Here is a 23,044-nt window from a genome sequence, read left to right as displayed (position 1 = left end):
TAAGTTGTTTGTTTGTGTGTCTGTTGACTGACGTCATGTTTGTGTGTCGACTGACGTCATGTTTGTCGACTGACGTCATAAGGATTGAACTTTATGTCGTCATGAAGTTGTTTATCGACTGACGTCATGTTTGTCAACTGATGAAATTATAGACTGGGACACAGGGAATATAAATGACGACCGGGACACTCAAAGAGAAATTACAGACTGGGACACTGGGGCACAGGGAATATCAATGACGACCGGGACACAACTACAACGGGGATGCCGGGGGCACAGGAGGGATATATAAATGACGAACGGACACAGGGAATGTTCGAAGAGAAATTACAGACCGGGACACAGGGAATATAAATGACGACCGGGACACTCAAAGAGAAATTACAGACTGTGACACCGGGACACAAATGACGACCGGGACACAGGGAATATAAATGACGACCGGGACACAGGGATACAACTACAACGGGGACGCCGGGGGGCATAGGGGGATATATAAATGACGACGGGGACACAGGGAATGTTCGATTAGCAATCACCATCAACAAAGCTCAAGAGCAATCATTAGAATAATGAGGTATGTATATTCGCAAGTTTTACGTAGTTAAAAATATATATATATATATATATATATATATATATATATATATATATATATATATATATATATATATATATATATATATATATATATATATATATATAAATAAGTTGTCTGTGTGTGGATCTGTGGATCTGTGGATCAGGTGACGTCACCTGAAAAAACTGGATCAGGTGACAAAACTGAAAACTGAAAAAACTAAAAAAAGGCAAAAACTACAAAAAAAACTAAAAACTAATAAAAAAAATAAAAAAGCTAAAAAACTAAAAAACTAAAAAAAAAGGCAAAAACTAAAAAAAAAACTAAAAACTAATAAAAAAAGCTAAAAAACTAAAAAAACTAAAAAAAAGGCAAAAACTACAAAAAAAACTAAAAACTAATAAAAAAAAACTAAAAAAGGTAAAAACTAAAAGAACTAAAAAAGAAAAAAATAAATGACGACACTCAAAGAGAAAGCGACCAGGACAAAAGGAATGTTCGATTAGCAATCAACAAAGCACCGGGACACAGGGAGTATAAATGACGACCAGGACATAAGTAAAAAAAAAACTAACAAAACTAAAAAGAAGGTAAAAACTACAAAAAAACTAAAAAGAAAAAAACTAAAAAAAGACAAAAACTACAAAAAAAACTAAAAACTAATAAAAAAGCTAAAAAAACTAAAAAAACTAAAAAAAGGCAAAAACTACAAAAAAAACTAATAAAAAAAAATAAAAAAGCTAAAAAACTAAAAAAAAACTAAAAAAAAGGTAAAAAACTAAAAAAAAGGAAAAAACTGAAAAATAAGCTAAAATAAAGGTAAAAACCAATAAAAAACTAAAAAAGGCAAAAACTACAAAAAAAACTAAAAACTAATAAAAAAAGTAAAAAACTAAAAAAACTAAAAAAGGTAAAAAACTAAAAAAAATAAAAAATAAAAAAAAAATAAAAAAAAGGAAAAAACTGAAAAATAAGCTAAAATAAAGGTAAAAACCAATAAAAAACTAAAAAGAAAAAAAGGAAAAACTAAAAAAAATTTTCATCTAAAAAACTAAAAAAAACTAAAAAAGGTAAAAACTAAAAGAACTAAAAAAGAAAAAAATAAATGACGACACTCAAAGAGAAAGCGACCAGGACAAAAGGAATGTTCGATTAGCAATCAACAAAGCACCGGGACACAGGGAGTATAAATGACGACCAGGACATAAGTAAAAAAAAAAACTAACAAAACTAAAAAGAAGGTAAAAACTACAAAAAAAAAGAAAAGAAAAAGAAACTAAAAACTAATAAAAAAACAAAAAAATCTAAAAATCTAAATAAACTAAAAAAGAAAAAATAAAGGAGAAAAACAAAACTAAAAAACGAATGTATATACAGACCGGGACACCGGGATACAAATGACGACCGGGACACAGGGAATATAAATGACGACCGGGACACAGGGACACAACTACAACGGGGACACCGGGGGAAACAGGGGGATATAAATGACGACCGGGACAGGGAATGGTCGATTAGCAATCACCATCAACAAAGCTCAAGGGCAATCATTAGAATCATGAGGTATAGATCTGAATACAGATTGTTTTCCCATGGACCATTATATGTTGCATGTTCAAGAGTCGGTAAACCTGACAATCTATTTATATGCAAAGACAATGGGACAGCAAAGAATGTTGTATATTCGCAAGTTTTACGTAGTTAAAACCATATATATATATATATATATATATATATATATATATATATATATATATATATATATATATATATATATATATATATATATATCTATCTATATTCACAGGTGGGACATAGGGACACAACTACAATGGCGCGTAACGACTTACGCGCGCGGGGGGCTTGGGGGGGGGGGGGGGGCGAAGCGCCCCCACCAACTAGGTGTTGGGGTGGCGCGAAGCGCCACCCCAACAGCTAGTATATATATATATATATATATATATATATATATATATATATATATATATATATATATATATATATATATATATATATATATATATATATATATATATATATATACGTGGGACACAGGGGCACAACTACAATGGCGCGTAACTAATATGGCGCGTAACGACTTACGCGCGTGCGGGGCGCGAAGCGCCCCCACCAACTAGGTGTTGGGGTGGCACGAAGCGCCACCCAACAGCTAGTTATATATATGAGGAGGTTCGCCCCCTCGTCAATAGCTCGCTCTTTACACTAAAGTTCGATTTTTTTTCCAATTCTTTTAGAATGACCCATGAATCATAAATGCTGTTTAATTAGAATAAATGGCTCTTTTGAAATTACTAAAAATGCTTTAGTGTAAAGGGCGCGGTATTAAGGAGGGGACGAAGCCCCCTCATATACGTAATAATTTATGTTTGCTTTAAGTTTCAATGTTGCTCTTTACTTTCAGTTGAAAAAAACTTGTTTTTCTATTGAATTTCTGAAGGTTTCTGAATTGATGCAGGTTTTGATTTTAGCTTACCGTACATGAATAATTGAAACGAAATTTGCATATTAATTTTGCTTTTTGGGATAAATGGCTTTTTCAAAGTTTTGATCAGATGATTTTGAGAAAAAAGGGGTGTTGGAGGGGGTCTAGTTACCCTCCATTTTTTTGGTTACTTAAAAAGGCCACTAGAGCTTTTAATTTCATTTACGAACGTTTTTATTAGTAACAAAATCACGTAACCTTCAAATTAAGTTACGTAACAAATTTCTGTATTCGTATATTTTATCTGTAATTTCTATTCAAACAATCCCTGTGTCTCATTCGTCAATTATATATCCCGCCTGTGCCCCCGGCGTCCCCGTTGTAGTTGTGTCCATGCGTCCCGGTCGTCATTTATATTCCCGGTCGTGATTTGTGTCCGGGTGTCCCAGTCTGTAATTTTTCTTTGAGGTTCCCGGTCGTCATTTATATTCCCTCTGTGTCGGTCGTCATTTGTGTCCCGGTCTGTAATTTATCTTTAAGTGTTTTTTCTTTTTAGTTTTTTTTTAGTTTTTTACATTTTTTCAGTTTTTTTTTCTTCTTTATTTTTCAGCGTCACTATGAAGTACATATCGCCGAACCTTTGTTTTTTAACTTAAATCTGGTAGACATTGATGACCTTATCCAAGTCAAAATCCCAAACCCAATCATCATCGCTATCATTTTCAGTTTTGATGTGTTTTGACTCTCGCTTTCCAGGTGGATTTTCATCTAACTGCGCGGTTTTGCGTTCTTTAGCCGCAAGCCTGTTTTCTTGCTGTTCTTGTGATTCCTCGGCACGCTTTCTTTTCTTACTTTCTCTATCAGCTGCAAGCCTGTTTTCTTGCTGTTCTTGTGATTCCTCGGCACGCTTTCTTTTCTTACTTTCTCTATCAGCAGCAAGTTTTTTGGCAAGACTCTTTGAGCAGCTTCCTCGGCTGTTGCCATTGTAGGTTCTCCAGTCATTTTACAATTAAACATTTTTCCGTGAACGCATGTCTTAAATGCCATTAATGACGTCACCGTCAAAGCAAAAATGACGACAACTAATTTCATGACGTCAGCCGACACAGAAACATGACGTCACCTGATCCACAGATCCACAGGCAGACAACTTATTTTTATATATATAGATATGAGGGGGTTCGCCCTCTCCCCAATACCTCGCTCTGTACACTAACGTTCGAATTTTGTTCCAATTCTTTAAAAATGATCCCTGGATCATAAAGGCTGTTTAATTGGAATAAATAGCTCTTGAAACTATTAAAATACTTTAGCGTAAAGAGCGAGGTATTGGGGAGGGACTGAACCCCCTCATATACGTAATATTTTCTGTTTATTTTAAGTTTTAATGTTGCCCCTTACTTTCAGTTGAAAAAAACATGTTTTTTTATATAATTTCTCATTGTTTTTTAAGTAGCGCTGGGAAATCCAGCGCTACCTTCTTCATGGAAATTTTCTTCCCCTATGTTAAATTCCTCCATGGAAAGATCCTCTCACGTAACCCCTTCCCTCCGACCCCTTTAACCACCAGAGAATATACTTCCCAATAACCAATGCCATATGTAAGCCATGGGCAAAGTTCATAACTTGCAGCCCTTCACCCGGGGACTGTGGGGGATTAAGTCGTCCTCAAAGACGTAGTTATTAGCTTTTTCGACCATGCTGAACAAATGGGCTATCTCAAAATTTTGATCCGGTGACCTTAGGAAAAATAAACGCGGGTTAATTTCCGTTAAAATGAGCCCTCTTTTGGCATTCTAGGACTACTTGGTCGATACGATCATCCCTGGGGAAAACAAAAATAAAAACAAATCAGTGATGTTTCTGGCAAAAATAGAAATGTCTACAATTTTGCAGAAAGGAGTTTGAAACCTCTAAAGTAAGGCTCTCTGATGCGTTGATTCGATGGTGTGATTTCCATTAAGATTCTATGACTTAAAGGGGGTGTTTCCCCTTTTTTCGAAAGTAAGGCAAATTTTCTCAGGCTCGTAACTTTTGATAGGTAAAACTAAACTCGATGAAACTTATATATTTAAAATCAGCATAAAAAACCAATTCTTTTAATGTATATAATGGTATCAAAATTCAGTTTTTTAGAGTTTCGGTTACTATTGAGTTGTGTCGCTCCCAACTACAGTTCGTTACCATAGACCGTTTGATCGAAGAACAATAAGCGCGAAGCCCAAGCAGTAATATTAAGCTACTAGGTTAGATAAAAGAATCATTCCTAAGACCACACACTGGCTATGACAAAAAGAAGCAAATTGTGAAGGAGAACAGACGAGGATATTTCCAGCCAGTGAAAAAAAGAAGGATATACAGGTATTTCTGTCCAGACTTCTGCTCAACCTCCCTGAGTGCAAATTAGTAAATAAAAAACATACAGAAAAAGCCCTAAGGACAAAGCAAAACAAACCTTTGTGGCTTAGAAAGGGCTTATTTTACTTCAATGTTTTGTATTTTAGGTTCGTTTTGTTTTTATTTTGTCCTTGGAACTTTAATCTGTATATTTATTGCTCTTTATTTACTTTTTTGTACTGAAGACGGTCACGCGGAGGTCTTGAACCGAAATCTCTGCATCTTTATGCTTCCATTTTTCCATTGGCTGGAAATATCCTCGTTTGTTCTTCGTCACAAATTACTTCATTTTGAGCTGAGGTGGAATACAAAATCTACATATACATAGGTCTGGGGGTGATTGGGAGGATGAAAAATGTGAAAAAGGCACGATTTGAGTAATTATTTTTCAAATTTTCATGGGGCAGTTTGAAGTGATTCTAGAGAAGCGTATCTTTCGGAATTATGTTTGGAATTTTTGGAATTATTTCTTTGTGATCAATGCACAGATTTGTCCATTTGTACTGACAGTATTTTTTTCAGCAATGGAAGCTGGTTGGGAATTGACTTTGATTGAGTAAAAAAAAAAAGAAATTTTGTAATGACGAACTAACGTTTCCTTATGGATGCTCTCTAATAGCGACTGTAACAGTTTTTCGAATAAAGAAAATGCTATTGTATTGGTGTATACGTTGCATTTAGTTAAGGGTGGGGCCTCATTTCAGAGAGGACACAACATCAATAAAAAAAAAAAAGAATTATATGGCAACAATAGGAAAATTAGTAAAGAATCTCAATATGGCCATCAATATGTGAAGTCTGAACCAGAAGTTCAAAACCAGGAGGGCTTCGAATTCATGATTTTGAAGTTCAAAACCAGGAGGGCTATTATTCTAGAATTTTCTAGCAACAATATAACAAGTTCAGAGACTGTTTACGAAGGGTGCCCAAACTCCTCCCTCACGGTGAACATCTTAGAATACTACGTGTTCTGCACTGCTCGGGGCGCGTCACCTGATATAATTTACTTCTGAAAATAGGGGTACCCTCGGATGTTTAAACCACATATTCTAGTAATTTATTGTTTAAGGTTTTAATCCAAAGGTTTTTTTGGAGGGAGGAGGTGCTGATCTGAAATCTTTGATGAACAGTTGATTAAAATATTTGAAGTGTTCCAGCAAATAGCTTAAATGACGGAAGAATATTTTTCTCTCCGATCAAGTACCGACATTCTTTTTTCTTCAGATTTTGCGTCGTATTTATATAGTAATATACGTATTATCCTTACTTAGGGGATAGACAGACAGTGCTTTTCAAGCTTAAAGTGACCGTTTTGTTTAGTACGGACGCATTTTTAACATGGTCTTGAACTAGAATTTATTTCTAGTTTAATGCTCATTTTGGGTGTTTTTAGGGCAACTTCAAGATTGAAGAGATTTTCTCAGGATGTTGAAACATTTTCGTTGTAAGGCATGTTACTTACTACCTTACTAGAGTTACTTACTAGTTCATTTAATTTGCTATTTGATGGCTTAGCCAAAAAAATCGTCTTCATTAAGTGTCTATGTTTTAGAACTTTAAATTATTTGCCAAGAATAGTCTACCTTTTGTGAAGGAGCCAGATCATCATTCACGCGTATACCCTTTTAAAGCGTTTTGTTGAAGAGCTGACGCTCTTTTGTGCAAAATCGACACCAAGGGCTTGTATACTATCTGTTGCTAATATACATGACTCTGTGCCTCCACTCTTTACTTCTTCAGTTTTAACACGCTGTCTTTGTCCTTAACTTTTTTTTTGATGGAGTGAAAATAAAACAAAAACGACAGTATTTAGACCTTAAGGAGGCCCTAGACGGTCTATCATTTTGATCAAAAGCTTCCGTCAATCGATTGACTCAAGCATGATTGACCGTCTAGGAACCTGTTTGACGCTTGAGTACGTTGACGGTGATAGTTTGAATGACTCAATCATTTCGATTAAAAGCAATGCGTTAGATTTGCTTTCCTCAAGATTGAAGGGTCGATTGAAGGTTGATTAAAGCGCACATCAATTGATTGACCGAAACTTGATCAAAAGGATTGTCTAGCTAGGGCCTCCTTTAGGGAATTGACTACTCTGTAGTGTCAGTCATTAAAACCAATTTGTAAGGATAAACAAAGAAGCAAGGTGATCTGCTTACATCATTCAGGGCTGCCATCTGTAGTACGAAAGTGCTATTGTAGCACTATTACAGTAAATTTTTGACTATAGCTCAGAAATTGACGTGTAGCACATAAATTTGGGCAATTGTAGTACTTTATGAATTGACCATGGTGTAACCCTGCATCTATTAGTTTCATTAAGGAACTAGTCATCCATTTGTCAGTAAGGTACATTTCCTTATTAACTAAGAAAATGTATTCTCTTTTGTTTTCAACTATTATCAAATTTCTACAATCACTGCATTAGCCTTCCCTCAATAGTGTCGATTCATGATTTTTCGGGGGGGGGGAAATACATTTTCTATGCATAAATTTCTCATTTTTGTATGTTTTCATTGTAAAGGTATGTCACAATGAAAACACCCCAAAAAGGTATTTTTTTCCAAATATAGGGGAAGGGACACAGACGCCCTAGCCCTCCAATGCAATTGATCTCTGAATTATTGCTGTTATTTCATAATAGTTCTTAGGTATGACTTAGCAACGGGATTCTGTCTCCCTTTTAGCAACGAACTGTTTTAATTTTTTATTCATCTTTTTTTTTGTGACAAGCTTTTGGCTTACTGTAGTTATTTTTGTAAATAATTATAACTAGTCTACTTTTTTGGTTCCATTTATAATTAGGAGGCTTACAGTAAACATTCAGGCTTTTGTATTTATATGGAAGTGGTGCTTTTGAGAAGTTGTGTTCCTATTGTCCTGGTTTAAGTTGCTTCTTGGGGTTGCTATTAATACTAATGTTGTTTTTTGGTTTACTAAATATCTCTCTCCCTCCCTCTCTCTCTCTCTCTCTCTCTCTCTCTCTCTCTCTCTCTTCTCTCTCTCTCTCCTCTCTCTCTCTCTCTCTCTCTCTCTCTCTCTCTCTCTCTCTCCCTCCCTCCCTCCCTCTCTCTCTCTCTCTCTCTCCTCTCTCTTAAATTCACGCAAGGATTTTTGGCTTTAAACTGGGCCTTGAATGGGGCATTAAAACTCCTCTGAAATGTTGGTCCGATTCGTAAAAACGGCACAAAAATGGATTTCAAGACGTATATCCAGGCGGAGGGCTTTCGGTATATCGAGGTTTCTCTTAGAATTCGTCTATTTTTATATTTGTTACCCCCCCCCCCCCCCCCGTCTCTCCTGTGAAAAAGACCCTTTGTATGTGTTAAATTTCCACATTGACTTATCATTCCAGAATGTGTCAAAGCTTGCAAGTAGGGAAGGGGTTAGAGCCAGGGACTAGAAAATACCCTCTTCACCCCTAACTTCGACTCTCCATCCATTTTTTAATTTTGTTGATGCAACACAAGGCCGTAACTGGGGGGGGGGGGTAGAGTTTGAACCTCCTCCTCCTGAAATGTTTGTCTGACTTGTAAAAACGTTACACAAATTAATATAATAAATTTTGATGCCCTTCCCCCGAAAAAGTCCTGGATACGACCCTGATGCAGAATAACACTTTCCCTGATTCATTATAATCTACTGCTCTGAAGGGCAAAGGTAGTGGCGTCAAATCACAAATGTTAGGGGGGCAGGGTTAAAGGGAAACATTTTTTTCAAAACTACGGGCAATTTCGTTTGTATAATATTTTAATTGAAAATGACCTACCAAAAAAGACATTTCAATGTGGATAAAAATATTTTTCAAGAAGGAAGGACACAAATACCCCCTCCCTGCCTACCTCTCCAAGCTACTGGGTAAAGAGTTAGATTTTGGAAGTTAAAATGCTTCCCCGGGATAGAATGTGGGTGGTAGATTTATTCCAGAAATTATCGTGGCTTGGCGCAACAGGAATGCGACTTCCTTGTCATTTATCAACTTTTAATCGAATCTTTTAACAAGATAGACTACCGTTTTGTTGCAAAAAAAACTTTTCAAATTTGCAATGAAATTAACCCCACAACTGTCCAATTTAGGATCTACAAGTTTGTATTTCTTTACTTTTTTGTAATTTTCATTTTCATTGTTTATTTTATGATTTGTGACCATAAATTGTAATAAATGAAGTTGATTAAATGGGCTTCGTTTAAATTCTGAGTCACAAACCTCGTGTTTTTTTTTACCTATGACGCAACATCGTTAAAATTTATCATGGATAGAAACACTAGCTTTTTGACAATCATTTATTGCCCTTTTTATACTCTTTAATGTGCTTTAAATAATATCAAGTTCATTGTGGGTCGAACAATTAATGCTCATCCGTTCCTTTTATATTTTATTTTGAATTGTTTTTACCCTGGCATTATTATGAAATCCTTCCATAAATAGTCTAATCATAGATTGCTACGCAAATGTATATACTATAACTAAAAACAAATTTCGTATCTATAATGATAATCTTGTCGATATCACTGGTTATTTAAATGGGTCATCCAGTGTCGTTCCTAAACTTAAGCAGTTTTTCCCATGTACGGAGCCGAAGCTGTCACTCCAGCCGAATCTCCAGTCCATTATTTGATGCCAAGCAAAATTAATTCCTCATTCTTCCCATTGAATTTAGGGTTTTTGTTCGCGTCCCTTATATCATTTAGGCTTCATCTTTCGTGAGAGAACCTACATGAAAATCTTGTATTTAATAATGCTAGATCGGGCCAGGTATAGCAGCTATTCAGGCTGGGTTTAACCCGGGAGGCGAACCAACTGTCGTCTCCGTATGCATAGCATGCTTGCCTATCTAACGGAAAAGCTTTTGGCATCGAGTACCACAGCTGCAGTTTTACTGTGCTCTCCCTTCTCCTCATGGGACGCCTGCTGCTATTTTCCATGGATTTCCGCCCACTGGCCTCCTCTAGCATGGCGCCAGTCATAGCATAATCAGATTCCGTGCTTGAAGCGTAGCTACATGAACTGCAGAGGCGGATGAAAATAAGGATGTTTTTATGGGAACTATTGTTTTCGAAAACAGTATTTATTGCAGTTCACGAAATATTGAAAAATATTGTTGGGTTTCGACATTGATTCGTGGAGCGGTTATTAAGGTTTTCTTCTGACGTAGTTTAATAAGAGGCTGGACTTGATATGCATGAAGAACATTGAGATGATTTAATGAGTCCTGAAGTAGTAAAATGTTAAAAGCATACTCCAAGAGTTTCAAGATTTTGAATTTGACAGATGATATTAGTGCTCGGTTTCATAGGGACGTAACTGTAATGCTACCTTTCATACAACCTGATACATGAATTTTTTTTTAAATTTGTTTATACTAATGATCCAAGAATTGTTTTTCCAAGTTCCTTATCTCTGTGAGATTTCAGTTTTTAATTTACTAAAAATAGATAAAAAGTAGGTTTAAAGTCGACCTAGACAACCCTTTAGATGGTTGAATGATAAAGGCTTTCAAAATATCTGGCATTAATTTCTTAATACCTTCTTGCTTGACGCATCCTTGCTTGGAATTCTTTCTAGTTCTTTTCTTCGCGTTTCATCTTACGAAATGAATATGAACCAAGGCTGTATCCAGGGGGAGGGTTTCCAGGTCCTAACCCACCCCCAAAATGTTTGTTCGTCTCGTAAAAAGTGATATACATGTGTATGAACACATCTGTAATGCGTTTCATAGTTTTTACCCCCCTCCCTTCGTTGTTTGAACTATTTTTTACCTCCTCCCTGCGTTTTGGTTTGCCTGTTTGAACTATGATCAAATGATTGGAGGCAATAAAACTTGCGCCTGAGGCTCGACTCAGTTTTACGAACCTGCCCCTAAAAATGGAGTTTCAAATGAAGTTTCTTCCTTACTTGACAGTTTTTTTTCTCGGCGTTTTTTTTTCGGTCTTGGCTCATGCCGCGACCACGACATTAAGGCGGCTCGGAAAATTAATAGTATTCAGATTTGTGACAATGCGTATTCCCTATTGAATTTATAGATTTACAAAATGCCACTAACAGACTCCTATTTTCCACATTTGTAAAACCCATTAGCGGCTAGAGGCGCTCAATCAACTATTTAATTTTGTTAATACAACATAGTTTCCCAAACGACTTAGTTTTCCCTACCGACCTTAGACTGCTACACATTATTGTCATCATTTTATTTATAACCCGACACAAAAAGAAAAAACCTGGATAAAGCCTAGGAAAAGACAGTAAAAATCAAGAAAAAATATTATTTCACTATATTACACTACATTATATTACTCTATTATGTGCGATCTAAGTGAGCCTTGGTCCATCATGTTTTGTTTTTGGTCTTAAACTTCTTGTAGTCCACTAGAATAAAAAAATAAAAATATTTTGCAAATTTTAACAAAAATCCAGGGTCCGAACCATACTTTTATATGAGAAATAGGTGGGTGCGCTGGAGGGCAAGGGCCATATAGATCATGTCCTCTTTATAAATGTCAAGATGTTTATAATTAATCCCGTAATTGCCTTTACTTTTCATGTGAATTGTCTGCTTTTTTTTCATCCCGAAATAAATTCTAGTACCAATACCTGATAATAATCATTTTATTTTGCGTGTATAAAGTAAAAGTGGGTAATTTTCAATATTAAGTAATGGACAGTGCCTTATTTTATGGAATTATCAATGGATATTATTATGAAACGTCAATAATTAAACTGCCTATGTGAGTTTTTCAACAAATTGTCTATGAACTTAGTAAATTACTATGAGTATAGGCTGTGTTCCTGTAGTCTCGGCTTTATCTTTACGCATATAGGACGCTTTAGATTGTGTTTGTTGTTCTCTGTAAATAAGTTAGAGATCTATGATAAGACTCAAGGAACACAATATTGTTTAGATTTTTAATATCTTGGAGTCTGAGCTTAAGAATGTCCTAGGTGTACTGTACTTAACGAAAATTTCAAATTTCTTCCATATTTACTTCGTTTATTTGGATGGTTAGATTTTCAATTATATTAGAAGAAATAGTGTTGTTTATTTAATGAGAGGTTGTAAGATACACACACTAGAATATGCAAAACAAATAGAATCTGGGACGTGGACTAACTATTTTTGCTTGATTTTTATTTAAAGGTCCTGAAATGCAATTCTGTGTGTATATTTGCTCTTCAAAGAAACGAATAACGTTGTCTAAAAAAGGGCTGGCTTGACTGTTGACTCGGGAATTAAGTTCAAAATCTGTACAAGGAGTGCCCTGGTCCCTATTCCTGATTTTTTAAGGAACTTGGCTCCCCTCTTCTTGGATTTCGGGTTCGATGAAATAATATTTTTGCGTGTGGCTCTTTAAATTTATCGCATTTATCGAGAAGTATAATAACCTCAATGCTCGTACTTATGCTAATTGAGAGGGGCTGTGCCCCCACCCCCAAAAAAATCGTAATTTGGCTTCGTGTTTGTTTTGACGCATTTGCTTCTTGCCGAAGAAAATTCCTGCGTACATGGATTTAACCCCAACCTCAAGGTTAACCCCAACATACAAAAAGAGATGTGGGTATATCTAAATTCATTTTGAAAGGGTGATTAAATTCAGAAAAAGCAAAAAAAGGAAAATTGGATGAAAATACAGGAAATCGTGGGAAAGCAACGAACAAGTTTTGACGGTACTTTTGTCTTATAGCCACTACACTCAAGAAGTAATCCTAATGAAATATGCCTAAGTATGATGAAAGTAAAATACTTCTGTAAAAAGACTACGGATATAACAACAGAGAATTATGGAAATAAGGCTCCCCAGAGCGTATCATATTAAATGGTTTTGGTGCTTCCTTTTAGCTAGCACGAACTCAAGAATTTAAGTTTCCCCTAGATTTAGAAAAGTAAATTTTGCCCCCTTTTACTTTTTCCTGGATTGATGCCACTAAGTCCAGAGGTCCTCCCTGCATATAGCCCAAGTGCCTGCCTCACGAAATATTCTTATTTTATTCATAGATCTCTTTGTTTTTACTTGCCAAACAATATTTAATAAAAGCTCATCACAGAAATATAATTGGCATTCACCTCTTCCTTTTTATAGCGACTCGTATCGTAATGATCAGCATTTTGTCATTCAGTTCTTACAATTCTTTATTTATGTAGGAACGTGCTTAAATATAGGAAATTTTTGACATGTCTGTGAATATTTCTTTCAGAAGCTAATTACTATCTATTTACAAATGAAGTAATTATGTTAGATAAATTAATTATTACTGCTACCTTATTATAGCCCTATCTGCGTAAATATGACCCGTACTCTTTTCAAACCTTTCATGGCATTCCCCCTTCAGACTCCTGAACGAATAGGGGAGAAAAATGAATCACTTTTTCGTATACTTTTTCGCAATGGAATCAGTCCAACTTCATGTTTACAATCAAGATAATAATTTTTCTGACCGTTTCTTCAATTTATTAGGTTTGCCTTTTAGTAGCTTGAGGGAAGGACGAATAATTTGACAGCTGATATTGGTAATAGCAACATCATTTCCATTTGGAGACAACCCACGTGGTTCTATTTTGGAAAGGAAATCAGCACATTGTTTGGGTTCAAATAATTCTCGCATGACAGGTGTATAATGCTTATTTTTTCTTAAAAATCCAAAGCCATAAATAGTTCCTTGTCAAACTGCTGATTAACGTTTATTTTTATGACGGTGAATATGATTCAAAAATATTTTATTTTTCCTGAGTCTTTATCAGATCCAATGTACAGAACAACGCTCTCGCTTTGGTCTTTCCCTCCCGTTTAAACCTAGCGGCACCAGTTGGCCATGGATAGATATGCGGGGCATAAGCGAAGCTAGTCTTGTTTTTCGTGAAACAGAAATTGTTTGAGTCCTTCGGAAAATAATGTTTATTTGTAGTTTCTTAGTTATCGAATATGTTCTAATAGATAATATACTAGACATGGTTATACAAATTTTTGTATTATTCTATCCTTTTATTATTTTCTCCTTTTTTTTCTTGTTGTTACGATGTAAGATTCAGGTGGTTTTTGTATTCGAGGAACCGGTTCCTGAGGGGCTAAAAGCTTGAAATGAGTATTTTACTTAGAATCTACTTAGTCATTATTTATTCTTAGGCTTCAGAACAAATAAATTAATTTTTACTGTCTTGTTGTATGCTGACATGTACACAAAATTTGATTTTGGGGAGGGGGTGTTTGGAAAAAATAAAAAAACAAATTTTATCAGATGATATTTAGTTGGTATTTTGGTTAGGTTAGTTTAGGTTGCGTATTTAATATAATGCGGCCTGGGCGTCCCGTTCTATAATTCTTTGTTGTAGTTTTCAGATAACTACCTGGGGAGGGGGTGTTAATGGTTTTTTTTTCAGATGTGTTTTTATTGTCGATGATATTAGTTCATGTCAGCCATGTGTGAGATTGCCAATATTTCCATGTCAATAACACTGCACTTTCTTCAACTATTTCGTAGTGTTTGCTTGATTTCTGCTTAGGAACGATTTTAGTATGTTGTCCTTGGATTAATTCTATATTTTTCCTTCGTCTCGTCTTAGGGACTGAGAAACTTATTTAATAAAGTTGATTTGTGCTCCAGAAACCCGTAATTAGTTTATGCAGTTTTCGTTTTTCACTTTTTATATGTTGGAAAATGTCGTCATCTTTGTATTAAAAGATAAAGAAACTATGAATTTACTTTAGGAAAAGGGGACCACGTGTACTCAATTTAAATTATGTCAATTTGTAGGGATCAGCTGGTGTAAGAGGCATGTTATTGAACACGTGGTGTGAATCCTAAATGAGAGACATGTGGTTGTTGGATTTTTGAGAGAAAATTTGTAGCAACAAGTTGTTTCTCGTAATAAATTAACCCGTGCCTTTTGAGTAAATTGCAAACTCAAAAGAAATTGAATGGAATGTCTTGGTGATGAAGGGTCTGGATGACGTAATTATGGAAGGAAATTGACATCCTTTTCGGATAATTAAGTGGGATGCTTATCTGAAGATTATTTGGTGGAAAGGAGATAATTTATAGAACCTCTGAAAAATTTGTATGCATTATTATTAACGCGACTCTTTTATGTTCAGAAATACTGATACGAGAGAAAAACAAGTTCTATGCAGAGGCCGTTTTAGAGGGGAAGGGGCACTTGCGTAGGGTGCAGAAATTCCAGGGATGCAAAATTCCAAATGGTACTTGTCTGTTAAAACGGAACACACCCAAGAATTATGCTGCCTAAGATCTGACGAAAACTGGTTTTCCTCTTTGGAGTCGGTTATGATTTATTTGTTTTATTTTTCACCCACACGATACATAAAGTAAATATAGTGGAGTAATAATATATATAAAAAATACAAAGAGAAAAACAAATGAATACAAAGAGAAAAAACACAAAGAGAAAAACCACGATGTAGGTATATTTTAATTAAATATTTGATTTTTAGAGGTTGTTGGGTTAAGTTAGGTATTTGACATAATGCGTTCTGCGCGGCCTGCTTTTCCTAGTTCTTTGTTATAGTTTCCTTAATTTTGTTTCTAAAGTAATATATTATCATCACGTTTTGGTATACTTCATTAGGATTATCCTGACTTCACTTCTTGAGTGCCTTCCGGTTACAGACCTTTCAAATAAATACTCGAATTATTGTACTCATTTTGAAATTTTTGTCATTTTATTTTTATTAAAATAATGTAGAGGCTAGAGTTGGCAGTAAGCATAAGCAAATTGAATTTGAAATTTTGAAAATAAATCAAGTAGACCGAATTAAAAAAAAAATAAATTGAATTTTAAGAAAAAGTAATTACAACGGATTAAAGAATTAGAAGCAATCAATTGGGATGAAATAATTCATAATTTTGCATAGGCTAAAGTAAGAAAAGTTATAGCCGACAGGACTACCGATTGCATAGCCTATATGTTTAAGACAAGTGCGTCAATATGTGACAATATTGTTCTGAAAGTGAGATTATACAATTATCTTTTCGGTATTTGTGCATTATTCGGTACACACTCGAGAAATGAAGTCTGGTTAATCCTTATGAAACATACCAAAACATGATTAAAACATGATACTTAATAAACAAATTTAGACTGTATGTTTGTACATTTGGGGGGGGGGTAAAGTATGGTGGGTTTTCAGGTAAAATGTGTTAGGCACAGTTATTCTTCGTATTACGAAGTAAGGATTGTTGATACTTTTGTCTTATAGCCGCCACACACAAGAAGTGAAGTTAGGTTAATCGCAAGGAAATATACCAAAATATGATGAAAATATAATAGTTTAGTAACAAAATTATGGAAACTACAATAAAGAATTACGGAAGGGACGGCCCATTATGCCCAGACCGCATTACACTAAATGTGTAACCTGAACTAACCCAACCTAACCAAAATACCAACTAAATATTTAATTAAAATATCGCTAAATGTAGTCTCCCACCCAGCCGAAGCTAGTATTGTCGGGTATAAAGAGCATGAAAACCGATTATTGTCTCATGTTCATGTTCACCAAGAACTTGAGTATGATGGCTTTAAGACACAAGTACCGAATTGTTTTCTAACATCATACTATCCAAATATTTTACCCCCCCCTCTTGATGTTCAAATATATAGCCCAAATTATATATTTCCCATCTATTTTGTCACTGTCTCATGCTAAGCGGAAAGAAACTAATGGAGAAACCCGTTATTGTCTTATCTGTTGATCCACATTCTCGAGTGTGTACTGAATAATTCCCAAATACTATCTTTTCATTAGTTTTAAGCGGTATTTATCTGTTATAGCCACCACACTCATGAAGTGAAGCTAGGTTAATCCTAATGAAATATACCTGAATAGGATGAAAATAAAATACTTTAGTAACAAAATTATGGAAACTACAACAGGGAATTATGGATTTCAGGCCCCCTCCCCCCAGAACTCTTTATATTAAATGGTTTCTAACCAAACCTTACCTATATACCAATTAAAATAAACCTACATTGTAGTGTATATACACTCACGATAAGCTGATTATCACCAAGAACTTGAGTGTGAACATGAAGATGCAAAATGTATTTCCCTCATCTCAGAAATGTTGAAATTTTCTGGAAAAAAATTTCATGAAGATCTCATTCCATATTGTGTGCTTTCCCCTTTTTCTGAATGTCTTTGATGGAATTAAGATTATTTAATTGTGCATATTCGAAGTGAGCATAAACACAGGTTCTTTTGACACATCCTTTATCATCAAGATTCCACTGTTTAGAGTTTACCTGCATAGTATTTTATCTCGCTCAGGCTAAGCTCCGAGTGGACACAGAAAACCGCTTTAATTACAGATCAAGAACAATGTATGGTCGCTGTATCATACAATTACCAAAAAATATAAGAATGGATTGTCCTTTTTTGTGAAGATAGTTGTTCCTGACCGAGGCATTATGTTTAGAAAATGTTGTAAAAAATGATTGCCTCAAAAACTACTTCAAGTGCTGATATTCTTAATTCTAAATTATGAGTTTAATTCAGCATTAGGCATAATCGTCTTTCAAATTTGACACCACTAAAATGCTAATATTTCTAAATTTCGACTTCCATCGACAAGGGTCTCTCTTTACTTGCGATTCATTACCGTGTATGGTTCAAAAACACTCGTTCTGGCAGTTATTTCAATATTCAACTCTGCAAAGATAAGTTTTTTACGATATTTTTTTTTATTTAGCTCACTTGAAGTGACTCGTGCATAACCCCATGAATCCCCCTTCCTCCATGTATGTTTACGTGTTTCTACTATGATATAATTAGATTTTTGTTTGTAGGAAAATAACCACCAGCATTCACAGCCACCGAATGGGACAGCATCTAGTGCCTCTTCCAATGAACAACAACATCCACCAGAAACACAGAGTCCTGGACCAGCTCATCCTCAATCAGCTCCTCCGCCTGCGAAGAGGCCTTCCCCATCACCAACCGGATCTAGTGGCTCAGCAAGCTCGCAACCAATGTCCCCTGCTATAGGTAAGTTTAATTCCTGTAAATCTAAGTTTTATTTGCTTTTGATATTTGGACCGGACGTTCTAAGTGCCCCGTATTCAGGGGAGGGGTTAGGGGGGTATGAACCCTCTCGAAATGTTTGTCCGACTCGTAAAAATGAAATAAACATTCATAAAAACATATATTTTTTATGCATTTCTTAAAATTATTTTTGTCCTCCCCCCCCCCCGCCCGAACAAAAATCCTAGATATGGGTTTGCAATTGCTCTATTTAGTTTTTTGGTACCCACTTCGTTATTGTTATAAGGACAATAAAGAGATTTTGTTTGTTTTCCACACTTCACGTCTGTTTTAAATACCATCTGGCATCACATTAGCTATATATGACGTATGAAAAAGGACAAACGAAAACGATACCTATTGAAAATAACAGTCGTACCACCTTTCTGATGGATGTATTGCCCGACGATCAGAAGCAGATAAATTGGGCATTACAACTCTTTGGTTGGGCTTGTCTCTAAACAAGAAAAATTTCGACTTGTTTATTTACGGTTCAATGTGGCAACAAAGGAAAGAATTTACGTAACAAAAAATGTTAGTAATTGAATAAAACCGATAGAAACATCGTAGAAATTCCCGGTTTTCAGGTATGAATTGACATAAGATGGAGCCAGGGGAAAAAATGTTTTCGTTTTAATGTACTTGGTACTTCTAAGGAAAAGACAAAACCGGACGAGGGTAATTTCCAGCCAGTGAATAAAACACTAAAACTAAAGCATAAATTTCGGCAAAGACCTTTGTTAGCGCTTTTTACTTCTGTATAAGTTACTTGACATAAGAAGGAGACAAGGGGCAGAAAATGCTTTCATTTTGATGTCCCTGGTACATAAAAAATTGAACGAGGTTAATTTTCAGTCAGTGGGTAAAGCGCAAAAATAAAGCATATGTTTCAGCAAAGACCACTTTTAGAAAAAGAGTGTTTTCCAGAGGAAAGTGAAGAGCGAAGTTGAAACTAAAAACGAACAAAAAATTATTGCTTTGCAGCCTATCTAATATACATTGATAGAACTAGTGCAAGTAAACCAACTGGTGATATTTCCCTATATTTGTAGGGCTATAGAAAACTTGCGTTTTACTGAAAACATAAAACCCAAGTATAAAAAACAAGAATATTGATTTAGGAGTCAAAAGTGAGTAGATTGCCTCACAACAGCATTTTTAATGTTTTTAAATTGTCGAATACTATGGGCGGAACTCCGTTCTTTACTAGGTTTCAGTGACCGCTGCAATCATGACACGAGTGTTCTGGCAAGGGTATGATGCGTCTTGGAATAGGCTCAGATTGCCAACCAACCTTGCTTATTTTTCATGCACTAAGCTAGAGAATTGTGGGTTTATTTTTATTCCATATTGATCAAGAATTTTTTTCGGTCGCTAGAACACAATTGTTGGTCAATAATATCTCGTCAGAACAGATTGTCGATCAACAATGTCGCCAAACAATGCCTTCATTAGTGTTAATCGTAACAAGTAGCCTACGTACTATAACCACATACAGGGAAATTGTGCTCAGCTGACTGTCGGGGACGCATAGGTGCAAATTTTAAAGAAAAAGGGAATAACAAGGAAAAAGGAAGACACTAGAGAAACTTGTTATATTAGTCAAACTTCAAATTACGAATGGGGATAAAGAAAATATTTAAAGCTCAGTCAATTCACTCTTATTAACAGGTCAGAAATTTGTATCAGGTACGAATAACAGGTTGTTCTGGGTGAAGGAGCAACTCAGTAAAAAAGCCTACACTAGTTTCAGGAACCCCTATCTGCCCCCCTCCTCCTAAGTGTTGGTAACGTCAGCTATGTGTATTTAATCATGATTTATTGATTCAATGCTCTTACACAAATCAACTCAAGCTGGCAATGTAAGGACTTAAATTCTGTATCTTGTATTTATCTCGGGAATTCTGTCATCGGATGCAAGGAAATTAATCAAGCAGAAATTTTGTTTGAATTCCATTCGGATCTCTCAATAGGCAATTATTGGGGAATCCCCTTATCCACGTGCATTTGGAATGACGTCACTTCCTATAATTAGAATCATCAGCTGACCAGTGATGTTATGTCACTCAATTTAGACCGGCGATAACTTCTCTGTGATTTATTAAAGGGATTAAATGCCTAATGAAAGGGAAAATGGATGTTTTGTACATATATTATGGCGATAGTTTTCACGGTCGTGATTTTGTTTTTCTGTTAGTAATTGTGCATGGACTTGTTTCGTTTGCGATAGGATATTTATGAAAATATGTTGTTTTTTTTTCGTGTGTTTAGTTCCAAAACATTTTTAATGTTAATTATCCCATGTGTAAAAGTACCTTGAGACAAGTAATGATTCTTTTGTTTTACTCGAAAGGAGGTAGATTCAAATGGCTTGTCAGGGGCGGAGCGGTGGATATATTTACCGATGTGGATATATATACCGATCGCCTGATTCTTTGTTTGTGACTGGGAGTGCAATGCGTGGCTCCGAGCAATTCAACCGACGTTTTTTTGTGTTTTTCGCTCAGATTTCTCCATGTAGCCATTTAGAGCTGGGTCAACACTGGCTGAGCTTATAGTCACACAAATAACCCCGTTCTAAACTGAACTATAAGCAACACCAGGACTGACCGATCCCACAGACATACTTAGGGGTTTATCGTAGGAGAAAGCAACTGGTCAGTTGTAGAGCCGGGCGTGTCTACCCGCCCAAGGATTTCCCATTAGTAAAGCTCCCTAACACACAACTCCTCACACAATTTTTTTTCTAGAAATTTACCCCTCCTCCTCTCGCCTGTCAGAACTTAGCTTTACACTTGCTTTTCAGGATAATGTGTGAAATTTCCCAGTCTTTCCGCCTAGGTGCATCTCTAAGTACTTTAGCATATTTGTTTTGTTTGCACTTCTGTGTCATTAGCAAGATACCCCGATATTGCTTTTGAACAAGAAAGACCGACGTTTGCCCGTTTGCCTACAACTCCAGTGGATATTGTCGGTCATGAGTCAACCCAAAAATCTTGATCACTTCCCTGCGATTCCACTGGGCTTTACCAATAGGCCAAGCCCATATAATATAAACAATCTCAGTCGCCTACTCACCTGCAAGTGTGACCCTGGTCAGTCATAAGTTTTTTTTTTTTGTCTCCAATTGTCTTCAAATGGTTCACAGGACTGATAGACTATCTGGATTACCCTTGTTGTATAACTATCTGTCTTAATTCTACCCTAGAATGACGGATTCATTCTATAGACTACCCAGAATGATCATCAAGAAGTAAAAATAATCATTTGTATACAACTCTGAAAAAGTTATGCCAACTTTGCCTCTAAGAGACTACCTGTTTTGGTTTTCCTCTAATTAGGCTCAAGTCTTAAATAAATTTAACCCAGTCCCAAAGTCTCGTCAGCCCTTTGTACAGTTTTTAAAGCTTTGTGGTTTGAGATAAGGTCAAAAAACATCGATATCGCAAGTTCTGGAGGGCCGAATCCGGGTTTTGGAGTCAATGAGTAAAAACAGGTTGGAAAGATTGAAAAGATACTTAAAAGCTTCCCCGGAATTTTGGTTGCAAAATATTATTTTTGTTTGTGTTTCAAAGTAAAACAGCCTCCCCCGTAATCGTGATCATAAATTTGCAGTTTATACCTTAGAAATAGGCAAAACTCTTGTTTGGATTACTTAATTCTGATCATATTCGTTACCACGTGAAAAATTCATGTTGCTTAGCCTAATTAGGTCCCAACGGTACCTAAGCAAGTGCAGTTATTAATTCAACATTGATCATACAGATACAATACTTTTTTTTCAAAATTTGGGTGGTTGTGGTGTTACCAATTAAAAGTACAAAAAGTTGTTTCAAAATCGGGGGGGGGGGAGTTATGCATTTTCCGATTGTTTAAGTGAAGATACTAATAAAAGTATTTTTTAAAAATCTCGGGGGGGGGGGGTAAATGCCCCTACCTGGCCTTGCACCGAGCTGGATTAATTACTAAAACTGAGGCAAAGTAACTCATCGACATTTTTGAGGAATCACATGCTTGAAAACTTTTGGAAATTTTTCGCTTTCTAAAAATAGCCAAATAACTTAGGGAAAAACCTGTTAGTTTGTGTTTAAATGAAGGGTTTCATACGAATATGAGGTTTCATACCCATTTTGAGGTGCGAAACCTCCAGAATAAACATTGGCTTTCAAAAGATAAGCCATAATTATTTCATATTGAGGAGCTGATTCGTTTTTCTAACATTGAGATGACCCTTTGTGTTTTAGGGGGAGGGGGGTAGTGATCAAAGGATTTTTTAGGGGGAAGAGCCCCCTAAAAAATTGAGGACGATGAAGAGAATTCTTCGAGAAAACTTTATGCGACTTAGGAATATGTGCAGTAGGCTATGTAAAGAAATGTGAGATAAATCAATCTAATATGAAGAAAAATACCTTCATAAAGACATACGTATTCTATCTAAGGCTTTATTTTAAAAAAAAGAAGAATATCTTTATCTCTACTAGAGGGAAACAAGGAACATTCTTCCAAAAAAATGTAAACACAGGGGTGGATCTTTGGGCCAGTCCCTTCAGTGAAATGTTCATCTTTTTGTGATTTTTCGTGGACTGTCTGGT

General features: G+C 35.6%; 1 protein-coding gene across 6 annotated transcripts in view; it reads left to right on the top strand.

The window, feature by feature from the left end:
- The window catches only part of LOC136025841 (trithorax group protein osa-like), a 95,364-nt gene that overhangs the window by 20,006 nt on the left and 52,314 nt on the right, over positions 1-23,044 (top strand). For all 6 annotated transcript variants that reach the window (XM_065701903.1, XM_065701876.1, XM_065701893.1 and 3 more), the window contains one exon: positions 18,218-18,416. In XM_065701903.1, the coding sequence (XP_065557975.1) occupies positions 18,218-18,416 (199 nt within the window). The remainder of the gene's footprint in view (positions 1-18,217; positions 18,417-23,044) is intronic.

Source organism: Artemia franciscana, chromosome 1 (genome assembly GCF_032884065.1).
Source record: "Artemia franciscana chromosome 1, ASM3288406v1, whole genome shotgun sequence".
Lineage (NCBI taxonomy): Eukaryota > Metazoa > Arthropoda > Branchiopoda > Anostraca > Artemiidae > Artemia > Artemia franciscana.
Note: the sequence above shows the minus strand (reverse complement) of the source record. Positions and strands in the feature narration are given on the sequence as shown.